At 39.9% G+C, this 24,461-nt stretch overlaps 1 protein-coding gene across 2 annotated transcripts in view; it reads right to left on the minus strand.

Moving 5' to 3' along the window:
• Positions 1–2,017: 2,017 nt before the first annotated feature.
• The window catches only part of SNAP25 (synaptosome associated protein 25), a 117,618-nt gene continuing 95,174 nt past the window's right edge, over positions 2,018–24,461 (minus strand). The window contains exons 5-8 of one of the 2 annotated variants that reach the window (XM_073672230.1): positions 18,398–18,515; positions 10,182–10,307; positions 8,588–8,732; positions 2,018–3,320 (exon numbers count right to left, since the gene is read on the minus strand). In XM_073672230.1, coding sequence (XP_073528331.1) covers positions 3,252–3,320; positions 8,588–8,732; positions 10,182–10,307; positions 18,398–18,515 — 458 coding nt within the window. In that variant the 3' untranslated portion in view covers positions 2,018–3,251. Of the gene's footprint in view, positions 3,321–8,587; positions 8,733–10,181; positions 10,308–18,145; positions 18,264–18,397; positions 18,516–24,461 lie in introns of both variants that reach the window. The other variant, XM_073672229.1, reaches the window with a different exon arrangement.

Consider the following 24,461-nt stretch of genomic DNA (forward strand, 5'->3'; position numbering starts at 1 on the left):
TGATTTTTGGGTGATTTGGAACCAAGCTCTTAATTGGTTTAACGTTCTTGATTTCCATTGTTGATACGTCATTTTGTTCTCAAAGAATCACACAGTTTATATCAGTAAAGATGTTCAACTTAAAACTCAGGTTCTTCGAAATCCAATGTGAGATCTAGAAGTTTTCTTACATTTTTTTTAGCAGTGTATATTGTTATAAAACAGTCCTACATGATTATGAATTTAGCAACTTGGTCCTTTCCACAGAACCTACAGTGCCTACAAGTAGTATTCAACCCCCTGCAGATTTAGCTGGTTTGATAAGATGCAAATAAGTTAGAGCCTTCAAACTGCAAACGAGAGTAGGTTTTATGAACAGAAGCATAAATCTTACAAACCAAAAAGTTATGTTGCTCAGTTGAATTTTATTACATTTTAAACATAAAAGTGTGGGTCAATTATTATACAACCCCTATGTTTAATATTTTGTGGAATAACCCTTGTTTGCAATTACAGCTAATAATCGTCTTTTATAAGACCTGATCAGGCCGGCACAGGTCTGTGGAGTTATCTTGGCCCACTCCTCCATGCAGATCTTCTCCAAGTTATCTAGGTTCTTTGGGTGTCTCATGTGGACTTTATTCTTGAGCTCCTTCCACAAGTTTTCAATTGGGTTAAGGTCAGGAGACTGACTAGGCCACTCCAACACCTTGACTTTTTCCCTATTGAACCAGGCCTTGATTTTCTTGGCTGTGTGCTTTGGGTCGTTGTCTTGTTGGAAGATGAAATTACGACCCATCTTAAGATCCTTGATGGAGGAGCGGAGGTTCTTGGCCAAAATCTCCAGGTAGGCCGTGCTATCCATCTTCCCATGGATGCGGACCAGATGGCCAGGCCCCTTGGCAGAGAAACAGCTCCACAGCATGATGCTGCCACCACCATGCTTGACTGTAGGGATGGTATTCTTGGGGTCGTATGCAGTGCCATCCAGTCTCCAAACGTCACGTGTGTGGTTGGCACCAAAGATCTCGATCTTGGTCTCATCAGACCATAGAACCTTGAACCAGTCTGTCTCAGAGTCCTCCAAGTGATCATGAGCAAACTGTAGACGAGCCTTGACATGACGCTTTGAAAGTAAAGGTACCTTACGGGCTCGTCTGGAACGGAGACCATTGCGGTGGAGTACGTTACTTATGGTATTGACTGAAACCAATGTCCCCACTGCCATGAGATCTTCCCGGAGCTCCTTCCTTGTTGTCCTTGGGTTAGCCTTGACTCTTCGGACAAGCCTGGCCTCGGCACGGGAGGACACTTTCAAAGGCTGTCCTGGCCGTGGAAGGCTAACAGTAGTTCCATAAGCCTTCCACTTACGGATGATGCTCCCAACAGTGGAGACAGGTAGGCCCAACTCCTTGGAAAGGTTTTTGTACCCCTTGCCAGCCTTGTGACCCTCCACGATCTTGTCTCTGATGGCCTTGGAATGCTCCTTTGTCTTTCCCATGTTGACCATGTCTGAGTGCTGTTCACAAGTTTGGGGAGGGTCTTAAATAGTCAGAAAAGGCTGGCAAAAGAGATCTTTAATCCACACATGTGAAGCTCATTATTCTTGGTGCCTGAACTACTTCTTAATACTTTAGGGGGACCAAACAGAATTCTTGTGGTTTGAGGGGTTGAATAATAAATGACACTCTGAATTAACTTTTTACGTTTTTAAAAAAAAAAAAAAAAAAAAAATTTGCTGCAGTGCATTTCCCACTTCCAGGCTGATCTACAGTACAAATGTCACAATGCCAAGTTAATTCCGCATGTGTCAACCAGCTAAATCTGCAGGGGGTTGAATACTACTTGTAGGCACTGTATAACTACATTAGTCATTTTGTGTTATTCCCAACCGAAAAGCGATCTAAAAGCTGGATGAACATTCGACAATCTGTTGGTTGCCTCGACAGAGGGAAAAAAGAAAAAACACTTTGATTCTGAATGTGGGTGTGAAGCAATGATAGGCGTCCAAGAAAAAAAAACAAACAAACTGAGACCATCAGATTTATCATTTTTAATTGTTTTAAACTAGCTACAAAATGTCAATCACGTCACAAACTGACAGGAGACAGAAGGAATTTAATAGTAACATGCTGCAATGATTTTGATATCACAGTTTATCTAGAGTTCATTCATTTAGATTATTGTCTTAATTTAAATCTACTTAAACATCTCAGCGATTTGTAGTGCATAGCTCTAGGTAAGCAACGAAACCTTAAAAAGAAAAAAAGAAAGAAAATAAAATCCACGTGGGGGGTTAAGTGGCTAACGAGACCCAGCCTTATAAAAATTACATATCTTTGTACCATTTTTAGACTGTAGTCATTTCCTCCAAAAGAGGATCCTCATAAACAGTACCCAAACCCTATATTACAACCTTATATGTATATATATTTTTATTTTTTTGTATTTTATATATCGCCAGCAAAAAAAAAAAATTAACATTTTCCTTGCTGGATATGTGTGCCAAGTCTGTCCTTTTGAAATACAAAAAAAAAAGCATGATAATGATTAAATAGAACAATATATCGACAGAAAAGTGGCACTACTGCAAACTTGCTGGTATAACATAGTCCCAACAGTGTCCAAATACTCAGCATGCTTTTATTGGATGTGCTACTGCCACGGGAAAGGTCTTTGTATGTAGGCATCTAAAATGTCTATTTATTTTCATGCATAAATGCATAACTCACAACACTTGTTAGTGCAATGCTTATTATAGGAATATAGTTTCACGTTCTAATCATGAAATTATAACAGATGGAAGCGACATTGAAACCCAGGACAGTCCCACAGCTTAAGTATCATGACACCAAAAGAGGATATAGGCAGTAGCTCTGTGGAATGTCACAGATTTACGAGAACAATACTGTATAGAGTAAGGATAACAGCACGTTAAACATTCCTACACTGTTGTCATTCAGCAAACATCATAAAAAAATGATAAAACAACAACAAAAAATAATTTAAAAAATAAATAAAACGTTATAGTGAGCCAGCGTAGATCACTACATACAACCTTTGGAAAGGAATATACTTTAAAAAAAAAAAAATCATAATTACAAGTATATTTTTTGGAAAGCTGACATACTACACAGGACGACATTTACAATAGGGTAAAAGGGAGGGTGATATGTGCATGTGTGCAAACCTAGTATGTAAATACCATGATAAAAGCATGAAAGTACTGTCTAGCAGGACAGTCTGGGGCGTAAAATAAAGGTTTGGATCCTCTAGCCACTGCCCAGCATCTTTGTGGCACGTGTGTTGGCCTCGTCGATCCTGGCTTTGTTGGAGTCAGCCTGGGGGAAACACAAAGATAAAGAAAGGAATAAATATCAGGAAATAATATAATATCAAGGACAGTTGTATCTACGTGTACATAGTGAAAGTATGGCGTGGTCCAATGTGGTCAACTGTCCCACGTAACGTCTTTATAATGTACAGCCTCTATACGCTATAAAATCGTATAATCTTATAATAATGATAATTCAAATTGTTATGTTGCATAATGAGATTGCCTTGTCTAGTATTTTACCATACGACGTGACTGTAAGCTCTGCATGATACATACCCAGACCTACAGACCAGTTACTTTTACAGAGCAGTTTTTGCTCTTATTTTATTCCCACTTCCCCCCTGAGTATTCAATTTTTTTTCTTTTATTTTTTTCTAGATTTGTCATACAGTTATAGAGATACTGACAATTTTTGTAAGTGCGACATTTTATGGTCTTTCACAAGCTGGCGTAGTTAATAGGGTAATCTGGGGTGTGTCATTGGGCTGCTCTGCATTAAAGGGTTTTTCCCACAAACAAAAGTTGATTTTAATCAATAGATCTTGGAATAATAATAAGTTCCACAATTGGATGTGTTTAAATAAAATGTTCTGGTGCCGAGATAATCTTATAAATGTGCCCCTGCTGTGTACTGTGCAATGTCTGTGTCTGACCATACAGGGACATGGTCAGATCATACCACATCTCCTGGGCAGGAGGAGAGAAAAAGAGTATACAGACATGACAGCAGGGGATCGCAGCTGATTCTTTCTTTGATTTTTTAAAAACAGGCAGGGAAATGTTTTACCTCACAAAAATAATTTGCTTCCTCCCCTGCCCAGGAGCTGTGGTATGATCAGACTATGTTCCTGCACTACTAAATGTATAACAGCAGAGTCTCCACGTGAAAAAAATAACAGTGTCCATCTAAATAAAGTATCAACATGTATGGAGGATGAATTTGTCTAAATGGGCATATATATAAATCAGGCGGACCCATAGCAAAAGTTCTGATTGCCTCCCCCCCAGAAAAAAAAAATTATGAACACTGACAAGCAAAAGGGTAACAATGTTTTGAACTTTTGACTTTCAGGCTCCATATCTTTCATATCTCACCATCCACTACTGCTTTGAACGTGAGACTACCATCATTTTATAGACAATCATCTTGGCTATCTCATACATAAATTTGACTTGCAACTATTTAGCATATAACTGTTTTGCTCCTAAAAATTCAAATTTTTATTTTTATTTTTTTTTATTAGTATTTTGCAAATCCACCTTTGGCTTTCAACACTGCTTGAATCCTTCTGGTCATGCTCTCGCTCAGATTCAAGCATGTCTCAACCGACATCTGATCCCAGGTCTCTTTTACACGTTCCCACAGTTGGTGCATACTGGTCGACTCACTTGGGTATGTATACAGCTTTTTTTCAACTCTACCCACAAGTGTTCGATTCTGTTGAGGTCTGGGGACTGTGGGGGCAAATCCAGCCCCTCTACTTCATTGTAATTGAACCATTTCTATGCCAATCTCGACGTATACTTTGGGTCATTGTCCTGCTGGAATACTATGTCATCCTTTTCATATCCATAGTACTCGAGTGTATGAAGTAATGCGTCTTGTAGGATGCTCACCTATAGCTCAGCATTGAGACCACCATCGCTCCTGGTCAAGTATCCAACGCCTTTGGCTGTGAAACAACCCCATATCCTCCGGCTTCCTCCACCGAATTTGACAGTTCTTTCAATTTCTTGACTCCTTTTCCCTTGTTTTTTCCAGACCCATTTGCACCCATCAGAGCCTAATCTATTAACGTTCATCTTATTGCTCCAAATTACTTGTTTCCAATTTTCTACTGTCCACTTTTTGTACTTTTTTGCAAACTTGAGCCGACGTTTCTAATGATGATATTGAAGTCGCGGCTTCTTCACCTTTTTTCAGGCCACTTTTCCAGACATGTGTAACGTGTGTCTCACAGTGCTTGCATGGATGTCTGTGGTCTCACTATTACAAAGCTTACGAGTCACCTCCACTGCCGTGTTTGTCGCACCAGAACTGATAGACCTTGTGATGAGCTGACTTGTTGACTCGCAATATCTGCTTGGACGTCCATCTCTTGGCTTTTAAATGGATGGACAGACTTCATTTCGTATTCTTCCAACTGTCATGGCACTCACATGATGCAGTTTCGCAATTTTCTTGGCTGAGAGACCGCTATCGATGAGCTGGATGATACGGTTTCTCTTTTCTTGGGAAATCTTCTTCATAGCTGCTCCTCGATTCAAACCAGTGACCTTTCCCTTGGGAATCAAACTAATAACACACTGAGCTATTAGGAAATGTGAGAACAGGTTGTATTTTATAGTATACAGGAATAAAAAGATTTTTCCACCACCAGGAGCAAAACAGTAACAATGCAGTGACATGGCAAGAATCTGCATAACTAATTATATGCTAAATAGTTGACAGTCAAATTTATGTATGAGATAGGTGAGGTATGAGATGGTAGTCTCACGTTCTAAGCAGTAGTGGATGGTGAGATATGGAAAGTCAAAAGTTCAAAACATTGTTACATTGTCAGTTTGATGGCTCCCACAGCTCCTCACTCAATGTGATGACCCCAAAGTCCCCAACTCAGTATGGAGACCCCCCACTCAGTATGATGGCCCCCGTAGCCCCTCAATCAGTACGATGGTCCCCACAGCCCCTCACTCAATAAGGAGTCATACACAGTCCCCCCACTTAGTTTAAGGTCCCACACAGCTCCCCCACTCAGTTTCAGAGTCCCCCAAAGCCCCCACTCAGAAAAATGGCGCCACTGTTCCCCACTCAGTATGAGGGTCCCTACAGCCCCCCCACTCAGTATGATGGCCCCCACAACTACTGACATTTAAAAAAAATAAATAAATAAAATAAACAGTACTCACCTCATTTTGTTCCCTCATCACGCTGCTGGGGTCTGTGCAGTGTGAGTACTGAGGCTTCCGCACAGCAGGCGCGATGTAATGATGTCATCACACCTGCAGTGCGCTGACTCACACTCACTGGCGCAGGCTGAGTGATGGATCCACCATTCTAGTCAACTGTGGATGTGGATAATGCTGACATTTTGATGATGGGTGCGGGGGAGAGGCCTGGTGCTGAGTGGCGCCGGGCCCCCAACTCACGGGCTGTATAGCAGCCGTGTGGTCTGCAGTTATGGGTGCTACACCCTTGTTAGTGTATCTAATAAGGGTATATATTGATTATTTTTCTATTTATTCATATTTTGTGTTATTATTTTTGCTTTGGTTACTTTTTGGCACTTTACCTGCCAGCACTAGCATGATTGGTTAAAGTATATGGGACCAGTATACATTTAATAATGAAAACTTTGTTTAAAGTTCTACATCCGATTATATCTGTTTTTTTAAAATGTCCGTTTTCTTTTAACACTGGATCCATGGCAAAGAGATAAAATTTGGACATGTGAATAGCGCCTTACAATAAAGACTATAGTGAAATATAAAACACGCTACATACAAAATGTTTTGAGGCTTTTTTGGGTCAATGCATGTTCTGGGGAGGGCATGTTCTGGTTTTCTGTGAAAATTGTCAGGAAGGCCACATGTACAAAATGACTAAATAAAGAATGACATTAAAAAGTAAAAAAAAAAATCTACATTAAAAAAAATGCTGGCTTTTAATATGGGTTTTTAATGCATTTTAAAATGTCAGAAAATACTGTAAAATGGTCTGTAGAGACTTTCAAGCTATATACCGTACATTTTTTTGTAAGATTTGTACAGAATTTCGAGAATGCAGCAGAATAAAAAAAAAAAGAAGCAAAAACCAATAAACATAGAGAGCTATAGAGACAATGTCATGAATAATGATTTTCACAGTAAATATTTGTATATCATTTTTACTATAGAGGTGTTTGAAAAGATTTGCTCTGGTGTCACTTTCCTGCTTTATCTGTTATGCGCACTTTAAATAGAAGTCAAATCTCTCACAAAAGACAGGATTACATCCAGGGCACTTCTTAGGGCATACGATGCCATATGGGCTGGCATCTCTACAGATCGGCAAGTATAGAAGGAGCTGGGAGGGATCTATGAAATGCCAGAAGCTCACCAGTTAAACCTTTAGTCTTTTTATTGGTATTTTTTTTACAGACAGATGTTTTTTTAAAATGTAAAAGAAATCCACGTTTTAGTCTCAAGTGCAGGGGACGGGCACAGCTCTTCCAGCTCTTCTACCTCCCTCCCTATTTCTCCACCTGCCTCCTGTCTCTAATAGACAGGTCACTCTTGTCTCATTGACCTACCTTGCCCGGCCAATCATTACCCTGGGAGTATCTCCTCAGAGGGGGCAACGCATGCACAGATCAATTGTCGCTGCCTCCTCTGAGGAGATGACCACAATGCAATGATGGCCTGTGAAAAATCTCGGGCAGGGGAAATTTGCTTTATATAAAAAAATATTATTGCTGATTTACCCTGCAACTGGGGATAGAATGTTAGCCCAAGTTACAGGTAATATTCAGCCTCCTGCTTGCACTGCAGAGCTAATCTAGGTCTGCTAAAACCCAGCAACTCCTTCTCCCTCTTGCCCCTCACGATCACATGATCACTAGGACGAAAGAAGGAGGCGCTGTTAGGTTACAGAGCCTTGTTCTGAATTCCCATAGACTTGAATTGAGAAGATTAAAAAAGTGACCTCTGCTTCCCGCAGCAACCACTGTGTGATTTCACAACTGCAGCCTTGTGGAGCTTTACACTCACATACAAGATCTCTAACAGAGGGCATATCCCAGATTATACCAAAAGGAGGACAATAACAGATAGGATACACTTACTAACCTCTTTTCCATACCAAAAAAGGAGGCACAGAATACTACAAAATAAAAATTGTGCCCTATTTGATAGACATAAAGAGGAATATACTCACATAATGATAGACTGATTTATGGTTATACAGATTACCTATTAGTTAGAAGTCCCTTAGACAGCATGTACCCTAATGTCACAGCTCCATGCATCCAGTATCAACAAACTCTGCTTTCTCTATGGAGAAAGAGTACAATGGCCTCTGACAGCTGACTCCCTGGTCTTGCAACTGCTGGCCTTTGTGCAGCTGCTGGTCTCTGTGCAACTGCTGATCTCTGTGCAGCTGCTGATCTCTGTGCAGCTGCTGGCCTCTGTGCAGCTGCTGACTCTACAAACACCTTCTCCTTGCAGAGACATATGCGGACCTGCCGGAAGATTTAAAACGTGCTTTTATTTTTTTAAGAATTTCCTACTGACCTTCTCCATGATCCTGTCGATCTGGCGATTTTGTGTGTCAATCTCATTACCCATATCAAGAGCCATGTGACGAAGGTTTCCAATAATGCCACTGACTTGCTCAAGGTTCTCATCCATTTCATTTTCTCGAGCATCATTTGTTACTCTGTAAAAAATGCAACATATTGTGGTAAAACACCACATTTTTATGTAACAAACCACATTGTTAATGTGTGCTCCTATAAATATCTGCTCAGTTCACAATATATCCAATTTCTGCAAATAACTGTACAGAAAGCATAAGCATGCAGTCATTGGGGCACACTGGTGGACCTCCGATAGACTTGTCAAAGTAACTCATTATTTTCTGCTTCACTCACAGATTTTATTCCCAGTCAATCAACTGAATTTCTCACATTAAGACCAAGTTCAGCAGGCGTATTTGACGATCTGTATATGGACTACAAAGCCCAGACTGATCTGGACTCCCAATCGTGAAATGAAATGAACTGCAATACCTAACACAGCTCGAGGCACACCAGTGGCATAGCTTCTAGAAGCAAAAAAAACTAATTTTCTTATCTTGTCCAACCCCTTTAAAAGGAATCTGACAGCAGCATGAGATAGGGAAAGAGACACTGATTCCAGTAATGTATCACTTAGTTTACTGGGTGCAGCAGTTGTGATAGAGTCATAGCTTTGTCTGCTGGAAATTGTGCAGAGCTCGGAATGCTGAGCCCTGTATAACCCCACCCACACCACTGATTGGCAGCTTTCTGAGCTCCTTGTATATTGACAGAAAGCTGCTAATCAGTGCTGGGGGCGTGGTTGGACTAAGAGGCACGAGACTCCTAGTACTGTAGTGATAATCTCCTGCTGATAATATACTGATTTTGTTGAAACAGCAAAACACAGCCTAGTAAGTGATACATCACTGAAATCAGGGTCATCATGCAGTTCTGATATTACATAGTAAAAACCTGCTGACATATTCCCTTTAAGTTGATGGTATTTCACTGGACAATGTTATTGGAACTTTTTAACTGTTGGAAAATTAGAATTTCCTAGTTTGTCCTGTATCTAAGGGGTAACGTTTCTCCCTGTGGAGAGTGACATGATAAGCATGTCAAGGTGAGGAGACTTTTTAAGCCGTAATGCTCCTCTGGGAAATATGCAAATTGTCTCTTCAGAGAGGAAATGGACTAGAACTCTAGTGCCACCTATAGGAAGTAGCAATCCTAAAAGTCAATATTGACCCTTTAACGAGCCTTGACACATGACTTGGATAAAAGCCAGAACCAGAAACTCAATTTGCAGAAACTGTGTTTCGGGGTACTGCCCCTCGTCAGTGCAAAGTGTGAGTTCTGGTTTGGCTGCGTGAGAGGCGTCAGACAGGTATCCTGCAAACTGAGTTTCTGGTTCTGGCTTTTACCCTAAGTCATGTGACAAGGCTCGTTAAAGGGTCGATATTGACTTTTAGGATTGTTATTTCCTATAGGTGGCACTAGAGTTCTAGTTCTCTGAAGAGACAATTTCCTAGTTTGCCCTGACATCCTACCGTCTAGACTAGCAGTTGGCAAAATCGAGAAAATCATTTTTAAAGATACAAACTTACCTACGGACAAAGCCACCACTAATGGCCATCTGTTCGCGCTCATCCACGACACGTGCAGGCTGACTTGCAACAACGCCATCTTGGTTATTGCCCCAGGCATTTTTGTAAGCATTACTTGATTTAAGCCTACAGAAAGCACATTGTCAGTGACCCATAAAAGCGTGGCGATCAGGAATAATAATAATAAAAAAAAGAATAAAACAAAGAAAAGTAACACTATTCATGGAACGACATAATAGATTCAGGCAGATGAGCATTTGACAGGGGCATCACCTTATACCGATATATCATGAACGCAATTATCTAGCGCTGACATTGATCAGCTTGGAAATCCTGAAACTGAATGATTGTATTCAGACTTGGATAAACACATCGTTTTATATTTTCATCTGATAACAAGGAAAACAATGAATCTTATAGTTGACATAAAACAAACACATAAAGACATACTGGCGGACATACAGTACACAGAACAAAACCGCCATGTATAGTGTGTACATCACATCACATGGACATGTTCTCTAATTCACACAGATTAGCGGTAATAGTACTATGCAATGGTTAGGTTGCATAGTTTTTTTTTTTATTAATTCTAAAGTATTTTGGGAACTTGCAGAAAAAACTACTAAGGTATGAGACAACTACTTTTGGCTCCGTATGATAATATATCGGTAATTGTAAACAGTTACATCGAGAGTTGATGTACAAACTTTTCTCAACAAAGACAACAGAATAAAAGAAAAAGTAAAAAATAGCTAAAGTGGAATGAATGCAGCAGCGGACAAAACAAGCATTATAGCGGAAATGCCCAGGACACCCTGTTCATGCACAAGCTGGTGGCATGAATTGGAGGTGAAACACTTTTCACTAAGCACAACTGCTCCAGTGGTTCACTATTGTGTTAATGCACCATTAGTAACAGCTGTCACAGGGACAAAGCCAGTCAAAAGTGGAAAAATCACTCAAAGAAAAAAAAGAAAAAAATTGTGGAAATATTAAAAGGGTTTTCCTCATTTCAATCAACAGTCTTTAGATGCCTTTGTGTAGGCTTTAAGGCTCTGTTCACATGCGATGGATTTCACACGGATTAAGGGTTTGGTTCAGACGAACTTAAAATCGGTCTGTGCACATGGATATTGCCAATGCACATGGCCGATTTTCCATATGGACTGATGGTCTGCGTCTAAAACATTGCAGCATGTACTACTTGGGTCTATTTTATGGACCAGAATTATGTATGCAATGCAAAGGCAGCGCTGACATCGGTCCTCAATGTGGGGAACACATGAAGCCGCACAAGGAGTCAGTCATGTCCGCAATTTGTGGACGCGACTAGCCTGATTTTCAATACGGCCATCTGAACTCGGCCTAAGGGGTTGTCGTCGTTTTGACGGATCGCAATCATCTCCATGTTATTCTATGGGGCCGTCCACAAGTCCAATTTTTCATCGGACAGAGTCTGTCCAAGGAAACAATTTGCTGCATGCCCGAGTTTCGTCCAATATCTGGATTGCACTCAGCCATGAAAGTCATTGGGTCAGCTGAAACCATCAGACTGCACTAGGATGACATCTCCATCTACACCCTCGGCCTGGGACAGCTCATAGAGTCTCACGGCTTCCAGTATCACCTCTATGCTGATGGCACAGATCTACCTCTCTGGATCTGATATCACCTCCCTACTAATCAGAATCCCACAATGTTTGTCCGCTATCTCATCCTTCTTCTCTGCTATATTTCTAAAACTTAACATGGATAAAACTGAATTCATCATCTTTCCCCATCTCATTCATCTCCCATAACTGACCTATCCATCAAAGTCAATGTCTGCCCACTCTCCCCAGTCCATCAAGCTCGCTGCCTCAGGGTAACCTTGGACTCTGATCTCAGTTTCAAACCACATATCCAAGCCCTTTCCACTTCCTGCCGATTCCAACTCAAAAATATCTCCCGGATCTGCACATTCCTCAACCACGAATCTGCAAAAACACTAAAGCACGCCCTCATCATCTCCCGCCTGGACTAGTGCAACCTCCTGCTCTGTGGCCTCCCCTCTAACACTCTCGCACCCCTCCAATCTATCCTAAACTCTGCTGCCCGACTAATCCACCTATCCCCCCGCTATTCCCCGGCCTCTCCTCTCTGTCAATCCCTTCGCTGGCTCCCCATTGCCCAGAGACTCCAGTTCAAAACCCTAACCATGGCATACAAAGCCATCCACAATCTGTCTCCTCCATACATCTGTGACCTAGTCTCCCGATACTTACCTGCAAGCAACCTCTGATCCTCACAAGATCTCCTTCTCTACTCCCCTCTTATCTCATCTTATCTCATACAAGATTTCTCCTGTGCATCCCCACTTCTCTGGAACTCTCTACCTAACATATCAGACTCTCGCCGATCGTGGAAACCTTCAAAAGGAACCTGAAGACCCACCTCTTCTGACAACCTACAACCTGCAGTAACTACCGCTCCACCACATCGCTGCACGACCAGTTCTACCCCCACCTACTGTATCCTCACCCATCCCTTGTAGATTGTGAGCCCTCGCGGGCAGGATCCTCTCTCCTCCTGTACCAGTTGTGACTCATTTTTGTTCAAGATTATTGTACTTTTTTTTATGGATACCCCTTTTCACATGTAGAGCGCCATGGAATAAATGGCGCTATAATACTAAATAATAATAATCTGCGTGCAGTCCGATTTCCGCGCTCTGACAGAATGGAGAGGATGGAGATATTTTTGTCTCCATTTTTTCCTCATCTAAGAGAATCGGATCACACTCTGCTATTGACCTGTACATGTCTGGTAGATAAATCAGGCCAGATTGGCGTATGCTGAAAATGTATTCACTGGGACAAGATATCCATATTGAAAATCGCCCATGTGCGTGAACACTTGGACTAACATCGGGACGCGTTCCATTTAGCACCCGGACAGCTCATGACCTGAAAATACATTGGTCTGAACATACCCTTAGGTGCAGACTCAGCACTGAAATTTTTGTCAGATGTGACCACAACCTGCATGCCATGGATATGAATGCGGTTTTCGTGACCCCATTTACATGCAATGTAAAATAACCGCTCAGGTTCTTGGCTGTGCAGCAGGAAAATAGGCAGCATGTTATTCATTCATTATTTTCACAGATTAAGCCAAGGATTAGTCCCATTAAATAACACTGGTGATAATCTCTGTGCGGATCTGCAGCATTTCCAACTGCACATCTCTGACAAACATTGAAGTGCTGTCCTCTGATTTCCCCTGTCGTGCCATTATTCAGATCCAACCCGACACATGTGAACACAGCCAAATACATTGCTTCCCCTCTCTACTTATTCTGTACTTTCTAAGAAATCTTCATGTGATATAAAACATTGGTCTCTTTTTAAAAACTGATAAAATAGAATATTGCAAATATTTATCCATATATAGGGGATACGTACAGTTATATGAAAAAGTTTGGGCACCCCTATTAATCTTAAGCTTAATGTTTTATAAAAATTGGTGTTTTTGCAACAGCTATTTCAGTTTGATATATGTAATAACTGTTGGACACAGTAATGTTTCTGCCTTGAAATGAGGTTTATTGTACTAACAGAAAATGTGCAATCTGCATTCAAACAAAATTTGACAGGTGCATAAGTATGGGCACCTCACCAGAAAAGTGACATTAATATTTAGTAGATCCTCCTTTTGCAAAAATAACAGCCTCTAGTCGCCTCCTGTAGCTTTTAATGATTTCCTGGATCCTGGATGAAGGTATTTTTGACCATTCCTCTTTACAAAACAATTCCAGTTCAGTTAAGTTTGATGGTCGCCGAGCATGGACAGCCCTCTTCAAATGATCCCACAGATGTTCAATGATATTCAGGTCTGGGGACTGGGATGGCCATTCCAGAACATTGTAATTGTTCCTCTGCATGAATGCCTGAGTAGATTTGGAGCGGTGTTTTGGATCATTGTCTTGCTGAAAGATCCATCCCCTGCATAACTTCAACTTTGTCACTGATTCTTCAACATTATTGTCAAGAATCTGCTGATAGTGAGTGGAATCCATGCGTCCCTCAACTTTAACAAGATTCCCGATGCCGGCATTGGCCACACAGCCCCAAAGCATTATGGAACCTCCACCAAATTTTACTGTGGGTAGCAAGTGCTTTTCTTGGAATGCTGTGTTTTTTTTCCGCCATGCATAACGCCTTTTTGTATGACCAAACAACTCAATCTTGGTTTCATCAGTCCACAGGACCTTCTTCCAAAAAGAAATTGGCTTCTCCAAATGTGCTTTTGCATACCTCAGCCGACTGTTTGTGGCGTGCTTGCCGAAACGGCTTCTTTCGCATCACTCTCCCATACAGCTTCTCCTTGTGCAAAGTGCGTTGTATAGTTGACCGATGCACAGTGACACCATCTGCTGCAGCAAGTTGATGCTGCAGCTCTCTGGAGGTGGTCTGAGGATTGTCCTTGACTGATCTCACCATTCTTCTTCTCTGCCTTTCTGATGTTTTTCTTGGCCTGCCACTTCTGGCCTTAACAAGAACTGTCCCTGTGTTCTTCCATTTCCTTACTATGTTCCTCACAGTGGAAACTGAAAGGTTAAATCGCTGAGACAGCTTTTTGTATCCTTCACCTGAACAACTATGTTGAATAATCTTTGTTTTCAGATCATTTGACAGTTGTTTTGAGGAGCGCATGATGCCACTCTTCAGAGGAGATTCAAACAGGAGAACAACTTGCAAGTGGCCACTTTAAGTAGCTTTTCTCATGATTGCATACACCTGGCTATGAAGTTCAAAGCTCAATGAGGTTACAAAACCAAAAAAAGTGCTTTAGTAAGTCAGTAAAAAGTAGGTAGGAGTATTTAAAACAAGAAAATGATAAGGGTGCCCATACTTATGCACCTGTCAAATTTTGTTTGAATGCAGATTGCACATTTTCTGTTAATACAATAAACCTCATTTCAAGGCAGAAACATTACTGTGTCCAACAGTTATTACATATATCAAACTGAAATAGCTGTTGCAAAAACACCAATTTTTCTAAAACATTAAGCTTAAGATTAATAGGGGTGCCCAAACTTTTTCATATAACTGTATGTAGGTCCTTATGGATTTTTCACGTCAATGGAAAAGTATATGCAGAAAAGTATATGCAAAAAGATGCCTCCAGTCCCACCATTACTACAACTTTCATGCAGGAGGTCTTCAGGCAGAAGATTTACAGCGGCCGAATACAGAATGAGTTACATGTCCACTTTCAGATTAATGACATTTATTATCCCCTTTTTTTAAATATTACTATTAATGGGCTATGGTTGGGGGAATTTAAAAAAACGCAAAATAAATCCTACTCGCCTTCCGGACCACTGCAGCTCCTTTGTACTCACTTCTGTGTCCCCCACCGGTCTCAGAGCATTAATATCCTGAAGGGGTGTCATGTAACCACTGCAACCAGTGAAACCAGAACAAGTTGGGATGAAATGTGAGAGCTGCAGCAGATCAGCAGCTGCTGATCGGCTCTAGCGGCAGTGTGAAGCCCCTCTGGATACTGATGCCCCAAGACCGGTGGGGGACACAGTAGCAAGTGTGGAAGAACATCACTAATCTGGAAGGTGAGTATAGAACTTTTTTTTGCTTATTACCACATCCTTGGCCCATTGAGAATAACTTTAGAAGTAGGGAGAATCCCATTAAGAGAGTCATTGTGTACTCTTGTTGCTTTGGTATACAGCACAAGAGCATAGGTGCATGACGACTAGAGCTGGTGGGAATCGATTGACAGGACCCATTCTATTGGCCATGTCAGCTGGACGGGACCCCTGAGAACCACCTCCGACCTTGCATTCCCAGCTCTTCTTTTGATTTGCCAGCCTGGCATGACGTCATCGTTGCGTCGTGATCACATGTGATGTCGCGCCAGGCCAGATAATCAAAAGAAGAGCTGCGGATTCCGTCAGGGAAGAGGCAGTTACTCATCTCTTCCTGGCGAGGTTATAGAGAAAGGGGGAACCGCGCCTATGAATTGGTGATCATTGATTCAGGAGGGAACGATCTTTCCTTGTTACATGATTTGTTGGAATTCTTGGAGAAACAGAAAGTTATTATCGATAAAAGCCATACTCATAAATGTAGAAAGGAAAAAAAGCAATGTATTCAGTAATAGTTTCACAAGCCAATACATTAACGTTATCTAAAGATGGACAACCCTTTTAATTAAGTTACTTTATTGAGCTATTTTAAAACCATTTTTGACTGGGTTGCCATAGCTAGAACCATTAAAATCTAGGCATGCCTGCAGTGGGAGATGTCAAAATGTGCAGCATTATCTGGGATTCTCCATTCATCTGACACGGAGCAAATTTTCTGGAAAAGGCAGATCGTGGCAACCTATAGCAAATCTAAGAATCAAACCATTTCCTTTATGTAAGTTCAACCCGGTTGTGTGTTTTCCAAAAGTAAATATGTAGTAGAGTGAAAATTAGCTAATAATAATAGCAATAATAATATTAGTAATAACAGTAAAAATAATAATCATAAAAATATTAGCAGTAAAAATAAAAATAATAGTAATAAGAATATAAATAATAATAATGATGATAATATGAATATCAATAATAATAGTACAAATAAAAGTAATTGTAATAATAATAGAAATAATAATTATAATAAGCCTTGACTAAATAGTTTACCTCCAAATGTTGAAAATGTAAAAATTTATTTTTATTCAATTGTAATAATACTTATCCTACATAGGATAACATTAGATCTAGCTCATTATGACCTGCATACATAGTCAGGTTAGGAGGTGACAGGGTCAGTTACGCTATTAGAGACCAAATTCCCCCTATATTGGCCATATTCACTCCCCGCTATGCTGCACATGACTTACATGTTGTAGGTAAATTCCTGATACATGCTGAATCCATTCTCTATCATAGTCCGGACTAGAATAGACTAAGTTATAATGCACATAACAGCTAGGTTTATGTTATCTGCAAACTAAAACAACGACATTGATATTCTCAATCATATAATAAGTAGGGATGAGCGGACCTGTGGAAATTTGGGTTCTGGTACCCGACCCAAACTTTATTCCAAAGTTCGGTTCAGGGACCAGAATTGTACCCGAACTTCAACCAGAACCCGAACCCCATTGAAAACAATGGGGACCTGAACTTTTCATCTGGAATTTTTTTACCCCGGAAGTCCGGACATTGCAAGGAACTTCCGGGAGAAGTCCGTGTTCGGCGTTTAGCACCAGACACTAACTGTCCGGTACCTAACCTGAACTTTTAAGTTCGGGTTCGCTCATCTGTAATAACAGTTTCTTACTCAATAAGATGCAATGCACATAAATGTAAACTGGGTCACTGGAACCAAAACGAAATTTAATCCAGACATCATACAAGGACCCAGAGAAAATACTATTATCTCTAGGTAATCACACATAATATTATGCACTGAATTTGCAAGCCACTTGTGCATTACAACGTAGTCTATTCAGAAATGACGTATCACTACTGGATAATGATGAGCAACCTATCCAGAAAATTGACAGGAGGCCCCGCAAGCTTCTAGGGATTATCTACATGCAATGGCATAACATTTCATCATTTCCGTCTGGACATCCCCAAAAAGTTCAACAGTTTCCAAACATTTAATTTATTTTGTTGATTTGTGATTAAATTTATTTAATAACGAACATATCAAATTTTTTTTTTCTTTTTTTTTTTTTAGATGGAAGTGTTGAAGTTTGTGTTTCTGAGAAGAGAATGCAGTGCAATCGTCACTGCAGAATGCCTGATTTTAATATGTCTACGTCCCACTGTCTATTCTATGAGATGAATACCGATCTCTCTGCATGCCACATGCTTTTCCTGCCCATGTGTCTAGCAGCGATGATCTCTGCAAGGCTCAATGATCAGCCTCGGGTGCTCAAAGACTTAGGCAGGCAGAACCTACTTGTTACATGGACAGACACATAGACCACAGAATTTTCCTAGGTCCGTCAAATTCTTTTCTGCTTCTTTCATGTCCTTATTGATTTGCTCCATCCCTTCCTCGATGCGTTCCAGTTGTTCTGATTAAATACAAGCATTATATCCCCACAGAATGAAGCAGATGGAAAAGGACAAAGAAGAAAGACAAAACTTCAGACATTCACTTTGACAAGAAACTGGACACCACAGAGCAGAGTCGGTACCCAGTACCTACTTGTTACAAGGACATATGAAAAGGCCACAGCATTTCCCTAAATCTTTTAAATTTTTCTCGGCCTCCTTCATGTCTTGGTTGATATGGTTCATGCCTTCTTCAACACGATCAAGTTGTTCTGGTCAGGACAAAGGGATGACAGTGTGGAATGAAATTTTATTTGTCTTAAACAGAACATGATAAAGGACTATGAAAACGGATCTGTAATCCAATGCATTACGGGCACACGGATGCATTGAGCGGATGTTGATCATTGGGGACTTTCAATGGAAAATGTATAATTCTTTTTTTTGAATTTGAAATGAAGTAAAGTAACAATAAAATGAGCATGGGACCAGATTTCTAGTTTTTTCGGACGATCATGTAATGATATTGGACGCCTGGTTTATGCTTTGTGAAGGCTCGCGACAAAACACTTTTGTGCAACATCCAAGTCAGCAAATAATTGTTACAATATCACAGATCATTGTCATGACACAAGCCAATGTACAAAGCGCGGCTCAAGAAAAGAAAAGCGTTAGCGCGGTCAGGCAACAGCGACAGACCACCGTTTATTATCATGAACTGCAAAATAAAAACGGACCTTCAGGTATACAGTACATATAGTTGCATTTTTTTTTAAGCACAGATACATGATAAACTACATACATGCCTACAGATATAATAGCCTTGAAGCCAGATAATACACTCAGACATCGGATGGAGTTACATAATAAGCAATGGTTACGTGTGTATCACAATCCTGAGGGAGATGTCAATATTGTTGGCGGTGCGTCTAAGGTTTTATGAACCCAAGCAAAGGAAACGTTAAAACTAATTTTCCAATTTCAGAAAATATGTCCTCAGGTGTAATTTGTTTAAAAAAGGAGTGAACGGGGCTTTATTTACCCTCCCCGGGTCTCTGCTGCTGCTCCCGGTGTTTGTTATTATCGCCAACACTGCTGTGTTGCAACCATCAGTAGGGTTGATGGCCCAACCCGATCAAAGCCACTGAGCTCACGGACTAGCTGCAGTGCTGACAAGAGCACTGCAGATAAAAACAGACAGCAGGAGGAATGTTAGAGACCCAGAGCTGGAACCAGGTAGGGTGAGTAAAACCCTGTTTGTTTTTTTAAACAAACTGTGCCTGAGGACCAGAGTTTTCGGAAACTGGAAAACCCCTTTATCTTCTTTTCCCCATTCATGTTACAGAAAATAAACAGGCATATGACCTATAGGTACATTAGACGGCATGAACCCAAATAGTAGGGAAAATTCTGAGATCATTTAGGGGTAAGAAATCCAAATTCTGAGATGAAGCACCCAAGATTTGAAGTAAACTGGCTAAAACCTAATTAAACAAGCTTTTTTTAAATTTATTATAAAGTTTTAGACTTTAATCTCTGAGCTGTGACTTTTCTTACGTCAACATTCAAACACCTAATCCACAACATGTTTTAGGTAAATTGAACACATCAACTTTAAAGGAGTTTTCCAGGGCTGTAATACAGATTAATTATCCTTAGGGCGTAGTCAGACGGCTGGATAAATCAAACTGAGATCGGAACGTAATGCAGGGACTGGCCGACGGCACTCCCCACCCGAGTGTGACAGCTTCATATATTTCTATGCAGCTGTCACGTTGGGGTAGGGAGAGCCGCCGGCCAGTCCGTGCACTGCGTTCCGATCTCAGTCTGATTTATACGGCTGTCTGACTGTGCCCTTAGGAGATGTCGTCCGTATAAATCAGCTGACTGAAGAAGCCACAGCACAATGGAAGTGCCACAGCTCCGTCCATTGCGTAGGGCCCGTGAATGGTACTATAAGTTCTGTCGCATTCACTGTTCGGGTATGTTCAGACGCTGAGTTCTTGCAGCATGTTTTTAGTGTGTTTTTTTGTGCATAAAAAAAGTTGTGTTTTACAGTACCAGCAAAATGAATGAGATGTCTGAAATCTCATGCACAAGCTGCTTTTTATTTCCTTATGTATTTTAACCATCAGTGCTTTTTTTTTTCAAATCTGCAGCATGTCAATCCTTACAGCGTTTTTCACTCTTGCAAAGGAATGCATAAAAAATGCAAGCAAAGTAGGATAAAAAATTGTACGCTGTGTTTCTCCTGCATTTTTAGTGCAGAAAAAGAAACGTTTCCAAAAGTCAACATGTGAACATACCCTTATGGGAGACGTCCTGCGGTACAATTCACGGCAGCTACATAATGCACAGAGTTGTGGCGCCACCTGAGTACTGCGTCACTTTCAATCAGCAGATCAGGATGAAAGTTGGGAGTCAGACCCCACCAATCTGAAATTAATGAACTCTCCTAATTTTAGGTCTTCAATAATGATATCCTGGAATGCCCTTTTATGTATTAGAAAATTAATGTGTCTACTTCTTCTATTCCTATAATAATCGTTCTGGTCTGATGGGTCGATTTTGACCACCCGCGACACGTTCTGACATACGGTATATAACTATTCTTAAGGAAGATTTATCGGAATTAGGTTGGAATTATCTAAAACTTTGTTTTGTAAATTTTTCTGTTTATATGGCCGCATATTCCTAAGGATGAAGGATACCTGTGGCATATTTGATAAAATATATTTGAAATATATTGTCTTATTCTTGGTTCTACTGAGGTCTTTTTCTGTTATAAAGAAGAAACCTTAGACAATAGAAATATAGATTTTTTTAATTTTCTGACTCGTGTGTGTAAACCCTACATTTGTAAACTTAGTGTATGCAGACCTGGAAGTAGATTCTTAAGAAATATAGTAGATAGTTTTGATTACATTCATGATCAGACAATGTAGGCACCGACAGGACTGAACATTTCAGCACCAGAGACAGAGGTACAAAATCATGTCATGGCCACCATCTTATGGCTTCTTAAGTTCTAATGACTAGATAATTATGGTAACCTACTCCTCAACATCGAAATTGCAACACCAAAAAGTAAAAACTGTGGAGTTATGGAAATTACAGAATGGAAAGACATGTTAGTGATATGCATATGATGAAAAAATGGAAACAAATTTTTCAAAATGTCTCGATTTATTTGGTATTGAGTATGAACACCACGTGCAAAAATCCCTGAATTTACAACCTTGCTATTAATGAGATTAGTAATGGTTGTCTGATAAATATCTGCCATGTTGAATGCACTTGGTAAAATCATCAAGATCTGCTGCTGGCAACTCCCTTTGCAATTGCCAACCAATTACATCCCAGATGTACTTAATGGGAGACAAGTCTGGAGATGCTATCATGAGGGTGTGTCACAACGGACCTACTCCTGGGATTATGGTGTGTGGTGGCATAATCTACAGTAGCCAGACCCCTCTAGTCTTCATTCCAGGTGTACTAGCAAATCAGTGTTACATTGATTTGATTATGAAAGCAGTTGTACGGCCATTTCTCCAAAGTGTCCCAGGAGCCGTTTTTCAACACAACGCCAGGCCGAATGTTGCTCCTGCTCCTTTGAGTAGCTTGTATGGTGTAAATAAGCTACTACAGCCTGTTGCATCTCAGGAATTTTCTCCCTTCAAGCACATGTGAGACCTCATTGGTCGTTACTTGAAAAGGGAGCTGCCAGCAGCGGATCTTGATTATTTGCCCAAATGCATTGAGTCTGGCAGAACATTCCTCAGACAACCATTAATAACCTCACTGATAGTAGCCAAGGCGTGTAAATGCAGGGATTTCTGCACATTGTGCACATAGTTGATACTGAATAAATCAAGATGTTTCGAAAATGTTGTTTTCATTTTTTTCACCATTTGCATATCACTAACATGTCTGTCCATCCTGTGAGTTCCATAAATCCACAACTTTTCCTTTTTGGTATTGCAATCTCAATGTTGGGGAGTGTAGATACAGAATTTGCAGTTGTATCTTAAGCAATATCTTAGACTATCCTTTGCTGGAAACAGAAGTTATATGGCGTCACCTTAGAGCATTATTACGTTTTCAAATGAACCCTAGACTAGGTGGCATGTTGCAATATATGTGTTTTCCTCTGTCTCTCTTTGCAGGTATCCAGTTGGCATAAATTGCAAGCCGAACAATTGACTAGACCTAGACATAAATGGAGTATGGTATGTTCCATATGAAATGTAAGAATGTACTTGATTATACACAAATATGGACAAACCAGTTCTAAACTTGTGTTGTAGGCCAGTAAGATAAGTTTTAGGGGTAGATGTTGACTATTCTGTAGTAAATTCCATTTTAGAGAGATTCTGTAGACTTTTCATAGCCAAGTTAACGAGCAGATTGTTATTGCTCTTCTCATAGACACTTTATATTCAGTATGGCCAAGTAAAACTTGACACAAAGCCATCACTTGGGCATAGGTGTGCTCACTGCATTCTCTGAAGGCATCTGCTCAAGTATTGCAGGACACATGCAGACTTTTTTTTTTGCCAATCTCACCTCTTTTATCATTTTAGATTTATTTTATTATAAATGTGTCACCCGATAATTTTCCAATGTGCACTATTTAGGTGAGCCTGAACAAACTTTTCCTACCCCTTGTGCACACCTATGCCCGCGGGTCAATACTTCCTTGCAAGTTAGATATCTATATAACTGAGGCTCCAGAAAGCTGTATTTTAGGAAAAAAGAAGAAAAGGACATTTAATAGGGTTATATCTAGATATTAGCAAAACTAGAACACCATAGTGAAAGAATACCACAATTTGAGATGCTAAAATTTCTTCTCAAGAATTTAAATAATAAAATGTCTTCACTGTAGCTGTCCAATATTAAGATTTATTATAGAAATGTGTGATATTACAGACTATTTTGCTGGAATAAATGATACATGGTTATCCCAATAATGTAAGTGATGGCAAATCAGTAAGATGGGGTAGGGTGTCTCACCTAATCAGAATATTCAGGCATAACATTCTACACTGAATAGATCTTCTACTACAATTCTAGTTAAAATTAATTTACTTTTTCAATTATTTAATATAAAAACATTAATTGTTAATTATTTTTCATTTTCACCCATATTTAAAAATTTACCTATTTTAAAAATAATTTTTTAAAATATCTAAAAGAGTTGGTACAGGTCTATTCAAAGTATATATGTACAAGGCAGGGTCAAAAGTATGTGACCCCAGTATCAAGAAATGTCAACATTAATTTGGAGTGGTTCCAGAAGTAAAGTCTTCTGGATAGATATGAGTGCATTACTATGAGGAACCATATCTATTCAAGTACAAGAGCATCAGTGAACTCGAGTACTAACGTTATCCCAAAATTTTAATAGTGTTAAACTGGACTAGTCATTTTAATAAAATGTTGTATGTAAGGGCTGCCAGGTTAAAGCTTAGTTTTATTTTTTTCCCTCATAAATCCATAGTACAGGTGGAAATAAGATACTTTGTAATATATCTTATTAAAGAAATTTGCTTCTTTCTCCTTCTGAATTGATCATTCATTTTCAAAATTGTCAAATTCTGTCTACAATGAATACAGACATTCCCAGTACTGAGATATGACAATTGGTACTCATAAAGTTCTATGGAGAACTGTAATTCTTGTTTCAGGAGAACTCGCAGCAGAATATCTGTGTCTGCCTCCAGCTCCTCCCTTCTCCTCCCCGCTCCATAGAATTTAAAAAGCACCAATTGTCATCTCCTATCTCAGTAATGAGAAAGTCGGTCTCGTACATCTCTCTGATAAGATATATTACAAAGTTATTTATTTTCATTGATACTATTTCTGTTTGATATGTAATTTATTTGGACGGTTACTCTTTAAGCACTGCTCTCGAAACACCCACACACTGGCACAGACGGCCCTAAATGTCCACTTTTGGGTCATATTTACATAAATCAACCTTTTTGTGCTACAGGAATGTTCTTGCAAAATTGGACTGTTGACAAGTATGTTATAGTGATAGATCTGTTATTAGCCAAAATGGCACAAAAAATATTTTGCTGTCTGACTAATAGTGATGATAGAAGAATATAGCTTATGGAGTTCTTTCCTTCCACTACCTCCACCACCCTTCGACTTCTTTAACCAGTGACCGAGGAGAGATCTTTGTTACGTTGGATCTTGGTTACTTTTTG

Source organism: Phyllobates terribilis, unplaced genomic scaffold, assembly GCF_046119375.1.
Source record: "Phyllobates terribilis strain yellow unplaced genomic scaffold, ASM4611937v1 Scaffold_3__8_contigs__length_932513732, whole genome shotgun sequence".
Lineage (NCBI taxonomy): Eukaryota > Metazoa > Chordata > Amphibia > Anura > Dendrobatidae > Phyllobates > Phyllobates terribilis.